At 42.0% G+C, this 19,772-nt stretch overlaps 1 protein-coding gene across 1 annotated transcript in view; it reads left to right on the top strand.

The window, feature by feature from the left end:
- Positions 1-19,772, top strand: part of tjp1a (tight junction protein 1a) — a 102,011-nt gene that overhangs the window by 61,825 nt on the left and 20,414 nt on the right. The window contains 12 exon segments of the mRNA XM_034217388.1: positions 9,654-9,709; positions 10,901-11,026; positions 11,220-11,322; positions 11,474-11,819; positions 13,185-13,288; positions 14,009-14,177; positions 14,371-14,503; positions 15,126-15,137; positions 16,075-16,113; positions 18,366-18,505; positions 18,833-18,938; positions 19,039-19,189. Of these exon segments, the coding sequence (XP_034073279.1) occupies positions 9,654-9,709; positions 10,901-11,026; positions 11,220-11,322; positions 11,474-11,819; positions 13,185-13,288; positions 14,009-14,177; positions 14,371-14,503; positions 15,126-15,137; positions 16,075-16,113; positions 18,366-18,505; positions 18,833-18,938; positions 19,039-19,189 (1,485 nt within the window).

Raw genomic sequence — 19,772 nt, 5'->3', positions numbered from 1 at the left:
AGCACAGAGGTAACCGGTGTTGATTTATACAAGAACATAGAAGTGGCAGATTTTACTGCAATCAAAGGTTTTTGATAGAACCATTTAGTGATTTATCTTCAGATCATTTGGAAGGCATTAAAACAGACGACCCACGCTGTAATAAATGTGATTTCTGACACCACTGTTCTCAACTCTGCAACCCGTCATCCATCCATCCATTCACTCATCCCTCCTTTTCTCTATGTCACTCTTTCCCTCTGTCTGCTTCATGAGACAGCAGCAGTCGACTTCAGAGGGAAGCATGGCTCAGATTAACGTTTTAATCTAAAAGCCTGGATTATAGGTTTTGTATTTTATTCCTACCCTCACTATTCCAGCAGTGTCTCTGTGTCAGATAGATTTCAGAGGTGTGTGTGTGTGCCCTCTGTGTTACGTTGAGGAGAGTCCTAGTGGAGGGGTTTTGCTGTTTGAGACTAATTAACTGAAGCACATTTGAGCATGTCAGCACAACAGTACATCACTGCTGAATGAAGCTCTGCATCATCATCATCGTCATCTGCCCATTGGCTACATGCCCTAATGTGCACGGCCATGTGTCCGCACACACTTGCAGCCGCCTCTCCTCCTATCAACGTCTCTACCTGCCCTACAACTGAGAAGTTCAGCTACTGTTGAATTCATCCGTTTTAAAGCTGAGGGTGACGGCAGACTTTTTGTTGGGTTTGTGCACTTCAGAGGATGGTGGAGAGAGTACACACTAATCTGAAAGACAGAATGTAAAAAGCTTACATCAGAGGCTTTATGCATTTGCATATGTTTGCTGTTGAGTGCATGCCCGCCAGAAAGAGCATGTGCGTGTGTCTCTAATTATGTCTTGTTTGAGTGTACTGCTGCCTCACTCTTTCCTTTGGGTCCGGTATGAAGGGAGTTACAGTTACCATGGATACAATTGCCCCAGTGAGGGGGAGTGCTGCTTGTCTAAATGTTGATCCTTTAATGTTAGTCCCAACTTTTCTCTTCAACTATAATACATGCATCTACCCAGGTTTGGCTGCAGTCTTTAGCCTCTCTACAGAACACCCTAATGACATGGTGAGTGTATTTATTTGTTCACTTAAGTGCTGAAATTCTACTTTTCAGGGAAAAGTATATGTAATTCAAGTTGTGTGTGTCTAGAATCTTGGCGCTTTTGAATACTTAAACTATTTTGGAAGTTGTAAGATGAGGTGAGTATACTAGTAAGCATTTACAATAGTGTGCACAGGGATTTCTCTGGAAGCTGAAGCTATTTCCTGCAAACAGGAAGTGAGTGTTTTCCTGTGGGTGATGTGGCTGCTCCTGCTTACATCCTGCCTCAGGCTATCAGGGAAGAGCAGGCACAATGACCTAAAGCTTAGTCAGGACCTTACCTCGTCCTTATCGTCATCTAGACACTCTGGTGCTAGCCCCATTTCTCAGTATTTCTACCTGTACCTCACCAAGATCTAAGGAGAATAAGGAATTGTCCTCAATGACAGAAATGTCAGTCCTTGCATATCCTTTCATCTTTCTTTCTTCACTTCATTTCCTTTCTGTGGTTTTGTCAAAAACTACATCTTAGATGTTGTATTTTATACGCCCACTGCGTGAAGCATTCCTGTGGTTCAGATGAAGGGAAGTGAGATGAAGGGAGGTGGAGAGTAATGGCCTGCTGGACAACTGTTTCATTTGCAGAGTACTGATAAAGAGCTTGTATTATACTTCTTCCAAGCCTCCTCTCAGCTCTTGATATAACTTTTAAAGGGCCCATGTCATGGCTATTTCCTATGATCATCATTCCATTGTTGAGGTCTACTAAAATAGATTTATATTGTGCCATTTTACAAACTCACATTGGTTTCTCATACAGCACCTCTGTCAAGTATGTGTATTCACCGGTATTCACTCACTGTCCTAAACGGCTTGTTGGAGCTCCTGCCCCCCCCCCCCCCCCCTCCCTGTGAGCCCAGTGTGCTCTGATTGGTCGGGACGTTGCGAGGCTCGTTGCTGCGATCTGCTGCGAGGAGCAGACAGGCTTCCGGGTCGACGATACAGCGAGAACAAGCGAAACTCATCCTGAGCACACACAAACACTCACAGCCGAAGTAAAAACAATAAGTGTGGCTTGATATTGAGTAAGAAAAAGGTTTATAACGCTGTGAGAGTGAGAATGGGTCTGCGGATAGCATTTCTCCGCGATCCCAACTTAGCAGCCCGAAAAACGTTGACCCATTTAAACAGTCGTGGTAGATACCTTGTTTGTTTTATACATCATGAATACACAAACAACAATGAATACTTACAGGTTGTGTACCCGAATCTCCCGCTGGTCCAAACAAAGCAGGAACAGCATCGTTCTTCAGTGCCCTACGCTGAACATATCCGGCATGAATCGCTGAAAGGTTTGGGAAGCTTTGTTTCGTGAAATGCTGGCAGAGGGTGTGGCCTCTGGGTATTCACACGTACCCAGGAAGTAAACAATGGAAAATGAGAAATCTCCAACAAGGCGTTTTGGGGCAGCATAGACTGTGTTAGAGTTTTACTCACTACAGGATGTACTTTGAGGGTTTTTGACTCTGCAGACCGTTTACATGCATAAAAACCTTCATAACACACAAGGGGACGGGTGATAACCGGAAAAGCATGACATGGGCCCTTTAAGATGACCTGATAGTCTTCTGCTGTTTTGTCATTTTCCTTGATAAGTTGATTAAGTCCATTCCCCTGAATCCAACTTTGACCCAGGTCTCGTGTTTGTGGCTGAATGTTTACTGACAATTAATCAGCTGACATTTCATTTGTTTGCAGAACGGGACATCTAGTGCACACACTCTTTAGATGTTTGAAGTGTGTAGCTACTCAGTTCTTTGCAGAGTCTGTAAATGAGAACATGTTTGATGACTATAGAGACTGAGATGCCTGGCCTAATCCTACTTATCATAGCTTTCTGCAGCAGGTTATTATTGTCCCATTCCATCATTAATGTTTCCCGTCTGTTCATCTTTTTGTCAAAAGAACTGGATTGCAGATCCTCCTTTGAAGAGCCTGAGTGTGCTGTTATCTTCTGTGCTGGACTCTGTTATGGTGGGCCAGGCAGGGCCATGCCTGGCTGTAGCTCGAACAAAGAGGCCCTGTAGTGTTGGATCCCGGCTTGTGTGTGTGCGTGTGTGAGTGTGTGAGTTTGCGGACAAGTACACATGTGTGTTTGGGGGCTGCTCTTTGTTTCCCAGCCCTGGGCCTTTCTGGCCAGAACTCAACCCTGACTAATATGCATGTATAAATACACTAGGCTGCCGTCACTTTGTGCAACATCAAGCACACCATTGTTTCACACAAATCTGTGACTTCAGTGATAAACCGCATCCTTTGTTCGAGGCAGTTTTTTTATTATTTCTTTACCTCCGAAAAATGAAACCCACTTCTGTTGATGTTTGTTTTGGCCTGCCATGTTCTGTGATCCTGCATCATCTCAAATGTTCCCGTAACTAGAAAACCAAATTACAATTAGACACTGAGCCACAGCTTTTGCACACAGAACATTTTTGTTTAATGAAAGTTGAGACCACAGTGGCCTCCCTCATCCACGCCACATTTCAAATAGCTGTTGAAGTTCATTTGTGTAACTTATATTGTTTGTTTTCTTCTCACATCTCACTCAATCTAAGCAAGCTCTCTACCCTGCGTATACCTCCTCTCAATCAGCGAGCCTGTTAATCATCACTTCACATTGCAGTGAGTAATTACTGTAATCATCTCATCTGAGACACTGAGCTGTAGTCCCAGTGGAATAAATGTTCTAAGCAGACTAAGAGAAGAGAGCGATATGTTCTCTCTCCTTAACCATCTTTGCTGTCACCAGTTTACATTCTACTTTCAGAAACACTGTGGCCATTATTATCTGCACACACACACACACACACACACACACACACACACACACACACACACACACACACACACACACACACACACACACACACACACACACACACACACACACACACACACACACACACACACACACACACACACAATGGCTGGTACATGTGGAGCACAGCACTTCTGATTGGTGTGGATGACTGACACACAAGAAGATTTTTTTTTTAAACTACACAAAAAAAGAATTTTAAAAGAATTCTCAGACTTTGCGATTTGATAATCGCATCATTTCAAATCGCGATTTCGATTTAAAATCGATTAATCGTTCAGCCCTAACACACACACACACACACACACACACACACACACACACACACACACACACACACACACACACACTAGGGCTGCACAATTTGGGGAAATAATCTAATTGCGATTTTTCTGACAGATATCGCGATTCGATTTGCCATATTTGTTTTTAAGCGACCCAACGGAAGTTTATTGTAAAATGCGGCCATATCTCCGGCTAGGAAGGTCGTATCAACGTGCTCCCGTCTCTAGCACCCCCGCAGCCCGAGCTACGAGTGAAAGAACTAAACTTACATGAAACTTCCGTTGGGTTGCTTTAAAGTCAAGCTTCAGTTTAAGACTCACCCTGTAATAGATGTAAAACATGTGATGGAGCATCACTAACCTGACTCAGATGGTTTGTTTCACCAAACCATCTAGGAAAGCTCCATTGGAAGTAGTGTTGTCACGATACCAACATTTTGGTTTCGATACCAAGTCAAGAATTGCGATTCCGATTCTTTTTAGATACTTTTCTTTTATTATTTTCATGATCAATACAATTGTAATTTATCTGTTAAGTGTTTTCTTACAACATGGTCTCTTCTTTATACTTGAGTGTATGTGAATTCTTTGATAGTTAACTTTATATTTTATTAACATGTAATAGTACAGTAATATAAATAATTATTAACAAAATGTACATTGCAGATGTTAGCCACATTGGTAAGTTAGCTAAAAAGATAGCCATATTAGACAGTTATCATTGCCATTAATTGCCTCGTCAAACTACGAAAACGTTCGCTTGTCACAAAATAAATTACACTTGTTTGACTTAAATTTGAGGGCATGGGCTGAGCATGATGTAATTATGTTATCTATCACATTCGCTAACCTGTCTGTCTTTAAATTCTTTAAACAGCTCTGGATGCCGGTCGGCGGGTGCTTAGCCAAGTCTGATGTGTTGGCTCCCTTGGTTTGCAGGGATCTAAAACATTTCTTACAGACAGGCCTCGTGGTGTCCGTAGGCTTGCCCTCACTGTCAGAGATATAGCTCAAATACTTCCAAATTTAGCTTCTGGCGTCTTTTTTGTCAACAAGCCGAGGCGCAGCGGCAGTTGCACTCCCACTTGCAGCCATGCTTCTCGCTTTCTCACATGCTCTGGCATCTAGCGCGTGCACGAGAGAAGGGAGGGACTTAGAGCGTGCTTGAGAGGGGAGGGACTTAGAGCGTGCTTGAGAGGGGAGGGATTAAAACAGCGCTTTCTCACCGGAGTACTTTTCCCCGTCATTCTTAAAGTACCGATACTAATGAAACGGAGGAATCGTAACGTTTTTAACGGCAGGGTATCGCGGTACCTTTCAAGTACACCGTGCAACACTAATTGGAAGCTTGATTGATTGATTTGGAAAAGGGCAGGCACTTTCAAAAATACTTGGCAGGTGATTGGATCAATCTGTCTATCACCTTCTATCATGGGCCACTTCTGATTGGTTAACAATGGCTGGTACATGTGGAGCACAGCACTTCTGATTGGTGTGGATGACTGACACACAAGAAGATTTTTTTTTTTTAACTACAAAAAAAAAGAATTTAAAAAGAATTCTCAGGCTTTGCGATTTGATAATCGCATCATTTCAATTTCGCATCATTTCAATTTCGATTCAAAATCGATTAATCGTTCAGCCCTAACACACACACACACACACACACACACACACACACACACACACACACACACACACACACACACACACACAGAGACACCCCTACACACAACAAACGGCGCCATCCCTCTGGGAATAATGGTTAATATTGATTATGTATACTGTAGGATTACTATATCTTATTTAAGGCGCTATTTGAGATTGATACATTATTATTACATGTGAAATAATTTATTAAAAAAAAAACTATGAAGCATTCCATCTTTGGAGGTTTATTACTATGGCAAAGAGTGAAGCTTCAAATCATGTGGGTGGAAAATCATTTTGGAAAATCCTCCTAGCTCAAATAGTTGAATAGGAATTTAATTTGCAGTCTCTTGTCTATCTAATGACTCATATGTCCTGTTAGTGGTACGAGCATGTCCACGCCTTGATGGCTCACACTCTCACATACTGGAAACCCTCCTTTGTGGTCTTTGTGGAATGGTCAGTGTGTAGGGGTGTACATTTATGTGTGCAATGCATGTGTAACAGATGGAATGAGAAAAGGGAGACGTGAATAAAAAAGGGAAATGACATTCAACACGTCATCCTCTGCAGTTTTATGTACCCAGTCCATCTGTACTGTACATGTTGTATAAGCAGCCCACAGCCTTCCTCCCCCTCCTCCCTCTCCCTGCCTATCAGTGCAGCCGCGGTTCAAGGACAAGGCCGCCTGCCTGCCTGACCGCATGGTCACATGACCCTCGCACTCTGTTGTTTCTCATGGTGTAGCCCCCCCCTCTGTTTGCCTGAACTGTTGGATAGATGGATGGATGAACGGACGGATGAATATATCACAAACACTAGAGGAATGGATGTGTTTGGGAATGTCGGGGGGAGCCGTGGTTAAATGGGTCAGGTCCTTTCACACAATGGTGGCATTACTGTGGGAGTCTTAGGGGCAGACAAGGGAGGGGGAGGAGGGAGAGAGAGGGGGAACACCCAAGCCCTTTTGCGCCAATTATGAACATAAATAACATCCACACAGAGCTGCCATGGAAATTAGGGTCAAAGGTTTAACTGTGTTTTCTAAAGGTGCAGGCCAACTGAACTGAACGGGGTGAAGGGGGAAGACTGAAGTTCAAACACCAAATTGAAGACCTCATTCAACCTTTATTTTAACTTGGAGATTCATTCAGGTAGAGAGCTCCTTTACAATATATCACACATATATAATAAGTACAGTAAGTGCAGCATAGGTAACAGCCTACAGGGCCAGACTGAAAACCCAACCCGAGTTAAAACGGGGCAAGGGCCTGTGTTGGCCCCTGTGTTTTGTTTAGGTACTGTGTTGGTCCCTGTGTTTTGTTTAGGTACTGTGTTGGTCCCTGTGTTTTGTTTAGGGCCTGTGTTGGCCCCTGTGTTTTGTTTAGGTACTGTGTTGGTCCCTGTGTTTTGTTTAGGTACTGTGTTGGCCCCTGTGTTTTGTTTAGGTACTGTGTTGGCCCCTGTGTTTTGTTTAGGTACTGTGTTGGCCCCTGTGTTTTGTTTAGGTACTGTTACTGAGAAAATATAATATGATCTAGGATGCCGAGCTGGAGGAACTAATGCCACCTGGAGAGTTAAGATTAGTTAATATTTCAAATTTGAGCCTGGTTTAACTTCTTTGCTGGACAACCATGCATTGCTGCATTTACCTGAGCATTCCCTGTAGATCACCACACTCCCAACAATAATGATGGCAAATAACTCTTAACTTAAATGAGTATTCAAAATAATGTTTTCTTTTTCCATTTTCTTTGTTTTTTGTTGATGAAGCAATCAATAGTTTAAAAAAAGATATACCCACTACGAGTTCCAAGAGACCAAGATCTCATATCTTGTTTTGTTTTATCCGTCGTCCAACAAGCAAAGATTTCAATTCATTATTTTTGTATTTATTAAGATGAATAAATGGCTCTCACATTTGAGAAGCCAGAACCTCTAAGCGGTATTGATTGGAAAATGTGTCAAATAATAAATTATTTAAAAAAAGGCACATGTTATTACATTTTTCACCTATAGTTCTTTTTAATAACCACCTATCTTAACAGTTACTTCTTGTTCAAATGACAGTTTGTTTTTTATTTGATATTTGCACAAATGTAAGTATTAGGAAATGGGTCTTCTATGTGTTCAGGCGTGTCTTTTTCCCAACAAATCTACAGCATTGTGCCTGGCCATGTCTAAAACCACCAGACACACTCCGATCAGCTGTCTCCTGCTCTGTGGGCTCAGCACATGCTGCATGGGAGTGTGAACCTGCTGTGTTTAGGAAAGGGGATGACAGTAATGATCATGGTGATGTTGAAGATGATAGGTTAGATGGTTTGGGGATTAGCTGATGATTAAGGGGTGAGGGAATGGAATTATCACAATGGTAGTGTTTAGGGTGGACAGAGGGCATGGTGTGTTATTTAACAAATCTGATAATAAAGGTTGTTGTAAATGATCACCCTGCCACGTGTATGGGAGTTTATGTTTCCTTCCACTGCCACATTGGACTGTGCTCAGCACTCTGCCACAGACAGCTGTACTACCACTGCCTACAGGCAGGCAGGCAGGCAGACAGACACACAGACAGACAGAAGTGTAGCTTCTCCAGCTGGAGGGAAGCAGAGGAAAGCTTTAATTTAGAAGCTGGGGACATGGCAATCTTGGAGTTAAACAAGAACAAATATACCTGAAAACATTGAGGAGTGTCTGTTTGATCTAATAGAAGTACAGTGTGTGATTTATGGAGTAATTAAGATAGAAAAGCTTATACTACAAGTGGAATTAAGCTTAAAGAAAAACCTGTATGATGTAACTGAACAAGAGAATGAGTGAAAGCAAAAGATGCCTGCCTGGCATCGGATGAATCCAGTGTGGCAGGTCAGAGGAGCAGCTAAATACCTGCTTTGCTTCAGCTCTCTGGGATGACCCATCCAGAAGTAATATCCAAAGGTTCAGTCAGTCTTTTGAACCTCAGTCAGTCTCTGCCGGCTGTTTACTCATGCTGCTGTCATAATCTTTGGACATGTAGACCTTTAGGACTCTGGGATGTAGTCGTGCAACAAAGCATATAGCTTGCTGGTAGCCAAACAACTGAAACTGAACAGGATGTGGAGACATTTCAACAATCTTTTTGTTTGCAGAATTTCACGAGTCAATGACATTTTGTTGCATTATACAAGTGTGTCTTTCGCGATGGTTAAATGTGCCGTCATTCAGGAGGTTGTTCTACTATATAGGAATAGAAAGATTCACAATAGAATTCACTATTAAATACACATACATAATAAAAAGTAATATAGGGGCGACCATTTTTGGCTTCAATTCAAATTGGTTATATCGTGTACATAGCTTTTTGTTAAAACATTTGAAACACTTCCCTAGCAACAGTAAGACAACTGCTCTACCTTACATATAGTTATGTCTAAAAAGCCAATTAATGTATTTCAAAAATGGGTTGAGTTTATTCTGATAATTGTTTAAGCTGTACTGTATGCTACACTGCAAGTGTCTTCATTATATTGCATTAAAGAAGTAGGTATTTCTAATATTCTGTGCCTCTCATGGATGTAACATTAGCCCATTCAATATAATGCAGTCCAAACAACACCACAACTTACTACTGCCTAAGAAATACCATGGAGTTTCATGCTTAATCTCTTCAAGAACACATTACACGCTTTTCAAAGACAGTCTTTCTTGCAGGATTATTGTAATAAACTGGATTTTAATATACTGGAAACATGAATTTATAAGTCAGCCTCAATATATTGACCCTTTCCCTCTTGTCTGTTGTGTTGCAGAGTGCAGCGATGGAGGAAACGGTCATATGGGAACAGCACACAGTGACCCTTCACAGGGTAAGTGCTTACAACTCTCTTTTTTCCCCCTTTGTCTTCTTCAGTCTCTGTCTGTCCTGGCATCCCAACCTACAGTATGTCTTTTAGTACTCTTCACTTTTTCCTCCCTGTGCCTCTCTGCCTATACATCTCTCTCCTCTCTGTACTGAGACGTCCAGCTGTAGCAGCAGGATGTGTGGTACTGAAACAATAGTCAAGGAACCCAGATGGCAGGAAACAAGGCTTAGGAAGACAGAATGCAGCACCCACATCCTTACTACTTCATTTCACTTCCTTCCTGTTGGCAACAAAGTCTTCTCCTTAACACAACTCCAGGAAAAGATGAGGATAATGGCTTGAGTCCAAGCCATTATTTAAGTCCTGTTAAAGTCACATGTTATTATGATAGATTTCCCTGGTGTCTGATTACCCCTCATGCACAATCTGCATCATCAGATTACCAGAGATAGGTGATATTATAAATATACTCTTGATCTTGTATCCTGAATGTGATTGGAGACATTAAACTGTAGTTAGCTGTAGTACAGTGGGATTGTATAGAGCACTTGTCTAGACTGGCCTGCTTGCTGTAATCTAATTAGTACGGCTTTATTGGGCTTGAAGGAGCAGCCCGGTGCTGCCTGCGGTTCTCTTGTGCTGTTGTGGTTGTAAGATCAGCCATTAACATCACTTGGCTCGCTCCCTTGGTGCTGGTGTTTGCGCACAGCCCTGAAAACCTCCATGGAAACGTCTTGGAAAACGTATGCATATGCAGAGCTCTGTTGTTTTCTTCAGTACATGTGCCAGTGTTTTAAACCCCATTTCATTATTTTACTCAAACACTGGCTTCACTGGTAATGAATGCTTTTCTGTGTGTGTGTGTGTGTGTGTGTGTGTGTGTGTGTGTGTGTGTGTGTGTGTGTGTGTGTGTGTGTGTGTGTGTGTGTGTGTGTGTGTGTGTGTGTGTGTGTGTGTGTGTGTGTGTGTGTGTGTGTGTGTGTGTGTGTGTGTGTGTGTGTGTGTGTGTGTGTGTGTGTGTGTGTGTGTGTGTGTGTGTGTGTGTGTGTGTGTGTGTGTGTGTGTGTGTGTGTGTGTTGTGTGTGTGTGTGTGTGTGTGTGTGTGTGTGTGTGTGTGTGTGTGTGTGTGTGTGTGTGTGTGTGTGTGTGTGTGTGTGTGTGTGTGTGTGTGTGTGTGTGTGTGTGTGTGTGCCGGCCCCAGGGTTTGGGTTTGGTATTGCCATCTCAGGTGGGCGAGACAACCCTCATTTCCAGAGTGGAGAGACCTCCATTGTGATATCTGATGTGCTGAAAGGAGGTCCTGCTGAGGGACTGCTACAGTAAGTTTGACAATTATAAACTATATGTTTTGGGTTGTAGCTGGAATGTTAGTTTGACATTGGTAAGCTCCTATTAAATATTTCAGATGTATTCTATATAAATGAGTACCACCCTGTTATGAGGTTGGATTAACATCGACCTCTACAGCTATTTGGACATTGTTTATTAACTAAGCTGTTTTTATTGTTTCAGAGAGAATGACCGAGTGGTGATGGTCAATGCTGTCTCTATGGACAACGTGGAGCATGCCTACGCAGTACAGCAGCTCCGAAAGAGCGGGAAAAATGCAAAGATAGTAAGTTTGATTGTAGTGATAGATTTTGTGTGACACTGTGTACATCTGAATGTGCAACTTTTAATGATCCACTAATCGCGTTGACTTCAGATGTGATGGAGACAATAACAATTGCCTCTTTAACACAAAAACATTTCCTATCTATTCAAAGACCATTCGGCGGAAGAGGAAAGTGCAGTTACCTGTTTCTCGGCCAGGGGACAGGGAGACGATGTCAGAGCATGAAGAGGAGGAGAGCGATGAGGAAGATGGCTATGAGCACCACAGTGGACATGGCAGCCAAAGTGCCTACGGAGGAGCGAGCGGAGGCACGGGCACCGGCAGGCGTCCGGATCGTGAGCGGAGCAGCAGCAGCAGGCGGGATCACAGTGCCTCGCGGGAGAGGAGCGCCTCGCGGGAGAGGAGCGCCTCACCTCGCTCCGATCGCCGATCACAAACCTCCTCTGCACCAACCAGGCCTGCCAAGGTCACATTGGTCAAGTCCCGTAAGAATGAAGGTGAGCAACACAATGTTCAACACATGAAGAGTCCCCTCAGCTATAATGGTAATCGGCAATTCTCTGTATATCTGAGTTCCCGTTAGCCGGTAATTACCGTACTATGACCGGTAACATATGCTGAAGACCGGCAAATCTAAATCTGTCCGGTCAAAATAATTTCCCCTTAGCGCAATACCGGATCAGTTGTGCCACTTATGTGACAGACAAGAATAGTATGTGACAGACAAAAGAGTATGTGACAGACAAGAATAGTCAATTCTAATGTCTAACACGTAATGTGGAGAAAGAGATGTCCTGTATGGGTTGATTGTGCGTTGATCTGTTGGTAATGCCTCATGGTTCTGGTGGGCATGTAAACAAATGCATAATGCTGCGCTATACTTTGTGGCCTCACCCGGTTGCATAGCGACACTTATTGTTTAGGTGTCTTTTAATAAGAAGGTAGTCATATCATTAGCTAGAACTAGCTGCATCTGATCGATATGGACATAAACGCGAGTGAAGTCTAATCTGACGGTAGAGAGAGATCAGCTGCTGCTGACGAGTCGACACGCAGCTCTGCATGATCACATGCAGCGGTGAGCGGACAAAACACACACTTCAGGTTAGAATATCACACGTAGCTATTTTAATGACCTCTCAAACTACCTAAACTAGTTATAGATATGTTTAGTTTTACTGTCGGGTCACTCATTACTGATCTGCGAGCTGCATGATACTGACGGACTGTCAGGAGAGGGAGAGAGCGCTCCGTTTATTATTCCTGTGTTATTATAAATGACTGCACACTTTTGAATAATGTAGTTGATCTACTATAATTAGTTTGTTTAATATCGAATCATATCAATTTGTTTTAAAGCTCAAATAAATAACAAAGAAGATCTTTGACTGGCACTTTTCTAATTTTGTCAGGAAGATTGAAACTTTAACGGTCATTTTGACCGGCAAAAAAATATTCTAACGGGAAGTCTGCTGTACATTGTACATTATACTTTCCTATGTATATACAAGTATGTCTATGCTCCTGTAGTGTAAGTATATATTCCTGTTACTAACTGCAGTATTTATGACTTTTTAAGAACATTTTAATTATCCAGATTTTTTTTTTATTGTTAATATTTTATATCATATTTCTCATTTTATTTTTTACTTTTAATTCTCTGTTCCACTTTTTAAGTATTTTTTATTTTATGTCTGAACACACTGATGCTTCTTCTGTAACAAAATAATTTCCCAAATTGTACTTCTCACAGTAAATGTCTATCTTTATTCTTGCTTGTCAACGTAAATGTTAATTGTATTAGCAGAGTACTTTTATACGCCCTGTTAATATGACTTTATGCACATTTGCTCTGAAAGTAGAATACGGACTGCGGTTGGCTAGCCACATCTTTGTGAAGGACATCTCTCCTGAGAGCCTCGCTGCCAGAGACGGAAACATCCAGGAGGGAGACGTTGTACTTAAGGTGAGATATTAAGAGGAGTGTTTGCATGAATGGGCCATTGGTTTTAAAAACACAATATTGGAGAAATGTATTGATACAAATATTATTAGAAGATTACATAAAACATGAATGTGTAAAGAAATACCTCAAACGTTGTCCTTAATAAAAGGAGTGGGCTGGGGTGAGAGAGAAGAATCAGGTTTTACTAAAAACGCTCACTAGTCTGCTGCGGTATTCTGCGAGCGGCTGAAAGTGGGTCGCAGAGCGAGGTCACAGTTCATTAATATGCAGGCTCTCCAGCGGGAATACCAAACATTCTTTCATTCCTTTGAATTTCTATCCAATCAATTTGTGAGGAGCAAAAAAAATCCTCCTCAACGACACAGAGATGCATTCAAAATTAAATGTACTTTAGCAATTGTTTTGAAGAAAGGCAGAGCCATTTGTGTGTGTGACAAAGAACAAGAGAAAGAAAATGCCTGAATAAAGATAATGAAGTTTTGCTTTACACAATATATTTGATAACATTTCTGTGGACTATGTGTGTCTCTGACGGCACTACATTCATTGTAATCTACCTAAACATCATTGTTGTCATTATGACAGAGAACTATTAACAATTCCTCTTTGCCTTGTACACACATCACTCACACATCGCTCACATTGGGGGCTCTACAGAAACATTGTGCCGTGAAGATGACTTTGAGTTCTCATGTCAACCCTCTCCTCTTCCTCCTGTAGATCAATGGAACAGTTACAGAGAACCTTTCACTAATAGATGCCAAGAAGCTGATCGAGAGGTCAAAGGGCAAGTTGAAGATGGTGGTACAGAGAGATGATCGAGCCACGCTGCTCAACATTCCCGACCTTGATGACAGCATCCCATCAGCCAATAATTCGGACAGAGACGGTGAGACTTGTAGTTGTAGCAGTAGTTGGATGCATCTTATTGTATTTTTTTTAACAAAAGACACATCTGTACCAATGCAATGTCTGTGTGCACTTTAAAATAAGTTAAATAATGTTTTTTCCTGTCATTATAACTCTATCTGGATTTGTGTCATTGATTAAATGCAAATACAAATTTCATATTAATTTCACAGACATTTCAGAAATACATTCGCTGACATCAGAGCATTCCAATCGATCGCACGGGCGAGGTCGATCACGCTCGCCTGATCGGGCCGAGCCATCAGACCTTCCCCGTCACTCACCTCGACAGATCAGCAATGGCAGGTAAGAGTAGCACACACACACACACACACACACACACACACACACACACACACACACACACCTGACTGCAAATCAGGTGACAGGACACAACTGTCACACATTCAACATTCATACATCCATAACCCCACCACTCCAACCTCATACATAATTATAGCACCTACGGGTTAGTGGGTGCTGAGTAAGTACCTTTCACCACTAATGCATAAATCAATAGATAAAGACATTGCATGCATAAACCATCACACTCCCTCCAGATCACCGAGTTCCAATAGAGGAGGGATAACTATCCGCCTCCTGGTGGACTGAGGTCTTATTCTTTGTAAGTTATCTAGGTACTTTTGACTATTTTCTGTACAGAAAACAACCTTCAAACTGTTGTGGTTGTCTTAAATCGTGCAACGCTAGTTTTATTTAATATTAAACTAAATGTACTCCTGTTGTAATTACTAATGCAAAGGACCTTAACATTGTTATAATGAATCTTCATTTTATAATGCAAGTACAATCGATGCAAGTCCCTTCCATAGCTACATCCTGCATATACTGTACACATGATGTGCTGTTGATTTAGATCATTGTAATGTCCATAATGTCTCTTTGTCTCCTCTTTTCTTACTGCCAGTTGGAGCTTCCAGTAAGTTTGTTCTCTCGTAGTTTAGTAGTGTCATAGCTCTTTGTAGCAGACGAGCACATAGATGTCATAGGAGTGTTAGAGGAAGTCCTGCCAGTCACTATAGTTTCTCTCAGCTTAAGCATTGTATGCTAATAGGGCAACTAACCTTGGCAAACATGGGACAGGGGGAGGGACACAGGCTTGGAACCTTTTTCAGCAGACCCATGGCTGCCATGAGAAAAGACTGAAGCTGTTGCTGGTTTCTGATCATAGTAAATGGCTATGTGTGATGCTGTGAAGCAGGGGTTTCTATTAAACCAGGGGCTCAAATCTCTGCAGCCTTTAAGCTTTAGTCCTGAGTTGAATCGTCAGATTCTCTTACAACCAGACCTCCATTTTCTGATATTCATATTGGACTTGAGTTGCAGACAGAGCAGGCTGTCATACTCCAAAACAAACCCATTGCTTATCAAATAGTGGCTTTAAGTCTGTGATGTTGATGTGATCGAGGTCTGACCAAGTGAGATATGGGGGCCAAACCTGCTGTTAGTAACACATTCTCTTCCTGAAAGCCAAAGTGCCTCATTAGAACGAGTACTCAAAAGTAACGTCTAGCTGAAAACCTGTAGACCTATTTACATATAGTCAGTGTTTCCCACACAATGCACCGCACCTTATTTAATTGTGGCGGCCCGCCACAAATGAATCAATGTATGGGAAACACTGCGAGTATACAAAAGTAACGTCTAGCTGAAAACCTGTAACCTATTTACATATAGTACTAGGACCCATATAGCTGTCGTAGCTGTGTGATGTTTTGAACTACTCTGCTGCTAGTTTACTTTTCTAGCTTACTAGTTGCTTGTCAGTCATAACATACAGCTAGATTAACATCCAGTGCCTTTTCCTTAGATATCACATTGTGTCGGAGTGTGTAACCTTGCTTGTTTTAATGCAGGTTCAGGGCAGGTTCACTGTTGAACAGATTCCTTCCAATGTAAGTGAATGCATCGCTCTGATACTAGGCCAGTGTGTGTTTGTTCTGAGTATTTATGTGATACTTCTCTTGCTCTTTCCCTGACCCCTCTTTTATATTTGTGCACCGCATCTCCTGTTTGTTCAGAAGCAGTCAAAGCAAATATTACGTCATTTTATTTGTGTATACTACGGCACATTTAGTTTGACTGGTTTATCTGGTGAGCACGTGAGTTTTTCAGAGGAGGAGTTACACCTGCTTCTCAGGTGTTTGTGGTTGAAGAAGTTACTGAGGGAATACCAGTCTGACACTCACATCGCTGTAATGTCGGGGATGTTTTCATTATCTACCAGTTTAGGAGGGGAATTTGACATACTTCCCACAGTGCTTTGCCCCAAGCCAGATGGTTCGCTTAACCTGATTGGCTGTAGGGCTTAGAGGCATTATTCTCCCGACGCTGTAGAATGTTTTTGAATACAACATATTATCAAAAACGCCCTTCTCTCACAGCGTCTCTCAGTGAGCATGAGTGTACATTGCACATAGGATCTGTCTTTCAAGCAATTTAACTCACTTATTTAGCGCCATGGTTCAACTGACAGACAAGTATATGTGAGTAATTTCTGCTTTATAATACGTTTTTGTCTTATTATTGATATGTAATGTTGTTGTAATGTTAGTTTTCAACACTAGGATATTGCTATTGCACATTTTGTCTGTTTTGCAAAGAGTCTCAGTTTATCTCGCCCATTTTGTTCAAATATTTTGGAGCTTGTTGATTGATAAAGAGTCTGCGACCGTTATGCAGTGTTGATATTCTGGTGCGGCCGGACTCTACTTTACATAGTGTGTTGATGTCCATGTCTCCTTCACTTGTTTTGTCTCTCTCTTCCTTGCTTGCTCTTGCCTGTACCCACACTTTAAGAATGTGTAAAGGAGGGGATTGAACAAAGGCTTCTGTCAAATGGCGTTTGTCACTGTGAACCCTTATTTAGCGTCATTCTGTAGCAAAGAACAACAGATTGAGGCCACAACACACTCCCTCACTCCTCTCCCTCTGTCTGTCCCTCTTTCTGTCCCTTGCTCTGTTGTCCCTCTCTTTTCCCCCTCTCACACTCTCTTTCTCATTCATCCTTTACAAAAACACACTCTGTGTTTCTCTCTATCTCTGCGATTACAATTCTGTCATATCTCTCATTTGCCCTTTTCTCCCCACAAAAACTTCCACAGAGAACTCTCTGATGCCGAGTCTGCTGACATTTAATTGCACGGATAATTTTGATGTGTAAAACTGATTGTTAGTGAGAGAAGTTGTGGACCTAGAAAAGTCCATGCTGTGTTGAGAAAATAGTGATAAAGTGAAACCTTTGTGTGTAAAAAGATATACATGTGCTGTTTTTGACTTTTACTGATTCATTATAGGGGACTTCAGTGTACTGTGAACTTTCCTACACTGTATATGTTCACACTGTATGAGCAAAAGTGGGAGAATGGGAGAAGTTGCTCAGTCTGAGGCGGTGGCACAGCCTGCACCTTAACATTCTTCCACAAAAGCTCCTAAATGCAGCTCAAGTACTGTGCCAGCAGGCAGTCATGTGACCAGAATGGAATTCAACCATTGTTTTAAGCAGCAGAGCCCTTTCTTCTCCGACAGACTTAGCCTGCAAGACTCTCTCTCACTCTCTCACATGCACACACACATGCACCCAGTTTCCCCTTGTTTATTTTATCCAGGTTAAACAGGAACTTGGACATAAAAAGTATCCTTACTCAAGAGTTTATGTTGGAAGACTGGGTTTGATTTTTCTTTCTCTGGCTGTTTGCTTTTATTGGAATGGTTGATAAAAGGGAGGTTACATCAATCTTCCAAAAGATGTTCACTGAGATATTAAAACCCTGTCTGCTCCATCTCAGTTTCTGGTTGTGAATGTGCTTTGCCATTGACATACAGCATAGATTACACAATTAAACTGCCTCGTCGTTTTCACAGAGCGTCACATCCTTCTTTTAATAGCTCATTGTCTTCACATTCAAAATCTGGTCCACATGCTCCTTCACGTCATGTTATTTCCTTTTAGCGTTGTGTCTGTATTTCTCTGGTGATGTCAGCACAGGAACAAACGATATGAACACAACAACATTATTACACACACTGAAATCAGCAAAGATGTTGCAGGCATTTGAGGAACTCCTTAATGGAAACCATTTTCTTTTTTACAGCATTGACAATCCTATAGAACTGAATTTGTAATTGTTATTTTTGCCTTTTTCAGCCATCGGAGTCGAGATGAGGATCGCATCTCCAAACCAGGGTCCATGTCCACACTCGTCAAAAGCTCCGATGATGGCGTCTTGTCTCAGGCCAGCGACCAGGCCAGCTCCAGAGATGACAAACTGTTACCTCCGCTGCCGGGTACAGAAACCCCTGCCCCCCCCAGCCCTCAGTTTGAGGGATTAGTGTTGTTTCTCTTGGTTGTCTCAGCTTTCACCACCTTTCTATATTTGTACACTTCATTGGGTTCTACTTGTATCTATTGTCATTGTGCAACACAGGTTTACGCCACAAATACTGTTTTGGAAATTGTTTACAGATTGAGCTTTATTCTTTCACTTTTGAAATATGTTTTACTATAACCCAGCACTTGGATAGCAGTTGTTAATTTACAAGTGTGTTAAAACCAATGCTGTTCTGCAAAGAGTGCAGGACTAAATAATAACTATGTTTGTATTTATGTTTCAGAACCAAAGCCAGTTTATGCACAGCCTGGGCAGCCTGACGTGGACCTGCCTGTCAGCCCCTCTGACGCCCCCGTGCCCAGCGCCGCTCATGATGAGAGCATCCTCAGGTCCCAGATGCTCTCACTTTAGATTTGACTTAAAAGCTGGTCTATTGTTGATTTAATCCAGGGTGTGCTAACCTTTTTAATTCTATGTGTTGTCCTGCAGGCCGAGTATGAAACTGGTGAAGTTCAAGAAGGGAGAGAGTGTTGGTCTGCGGTTAGCAGGAGGAAACGACGTGGGAATCTTTGTTGCAGGTGTTCTGGAGGACAGTCCTGCAGCCAAGGAGGGGCTGGAGGAGGGAGACCAGATCCTCAGGGTACGCTAAACTCCATCTATCAAACAAAACAGCTATTGTTGGCCTTGTCAAGTAACATGTATACAGATTTTGTGTGTGTGTGTGTGTGTGTGTGTGTGTGTGTGTGTGTGTGTGTGTGTGTGTGTGTGTGTGTGTGTGTGTGTGTGTGTGTGTGTGTGTGTGTGTGTGTGTGTGTGTGTGTGTGTGTGTGTGTGTGTGTGGTGTGTGTGTGTGTGTGTGTGTGTGTGTGTGTGTGTGTGTGTGTGTGTGTGTGTGTGTGTGTGTGTGTGTGTGTGTGTGTGTGTGTGTGTGTGTGTGTGTGTGTGTGTGTGTGTGTGTGTGTGTGTGTGTGTATTTCATAGTGGAAGAATATCACAAAGGAAAGTTCATCAGTTGTCGCTTAGAGTTAGTTAAAAATAACTGAACAGTGTAGTAAAAATAAATCTGGATTAATTTAATTAAAGTTTGCTGAAGTGAATTTTTTTTCAAATTCTGTAAAAGCTATCCTGTAATTGCATCTGTCAAAGCGCTCTGATATAAACTAAAAACTCCTCTGCCTACACTGTCATTTATCAAATATGTCAGCCCTATTTAAATCAATTGA

This window comes from Gymnodraco acuticeps, unplaced genomic scaffold, assembly GCF_902827175.1.
Source record: "Gymnodraco acuticeps unplaced genomic scaffold, fGymAcu1.1, whole genome shotgun sequence".
NCBI classification, from domain to species: domain Eukaryota; kingdom Metazoa; phylum Chordata; class Actinopteri; order Perciformes; family Bathydraconidae; genus Gymnodraco; species Gymnodraco acuticeps.
The sequence above is the reverse complement of the archived record's forward strand: the minus strand, read 5'-3'. Positions and strand labels throughout refer to the sequence as shown.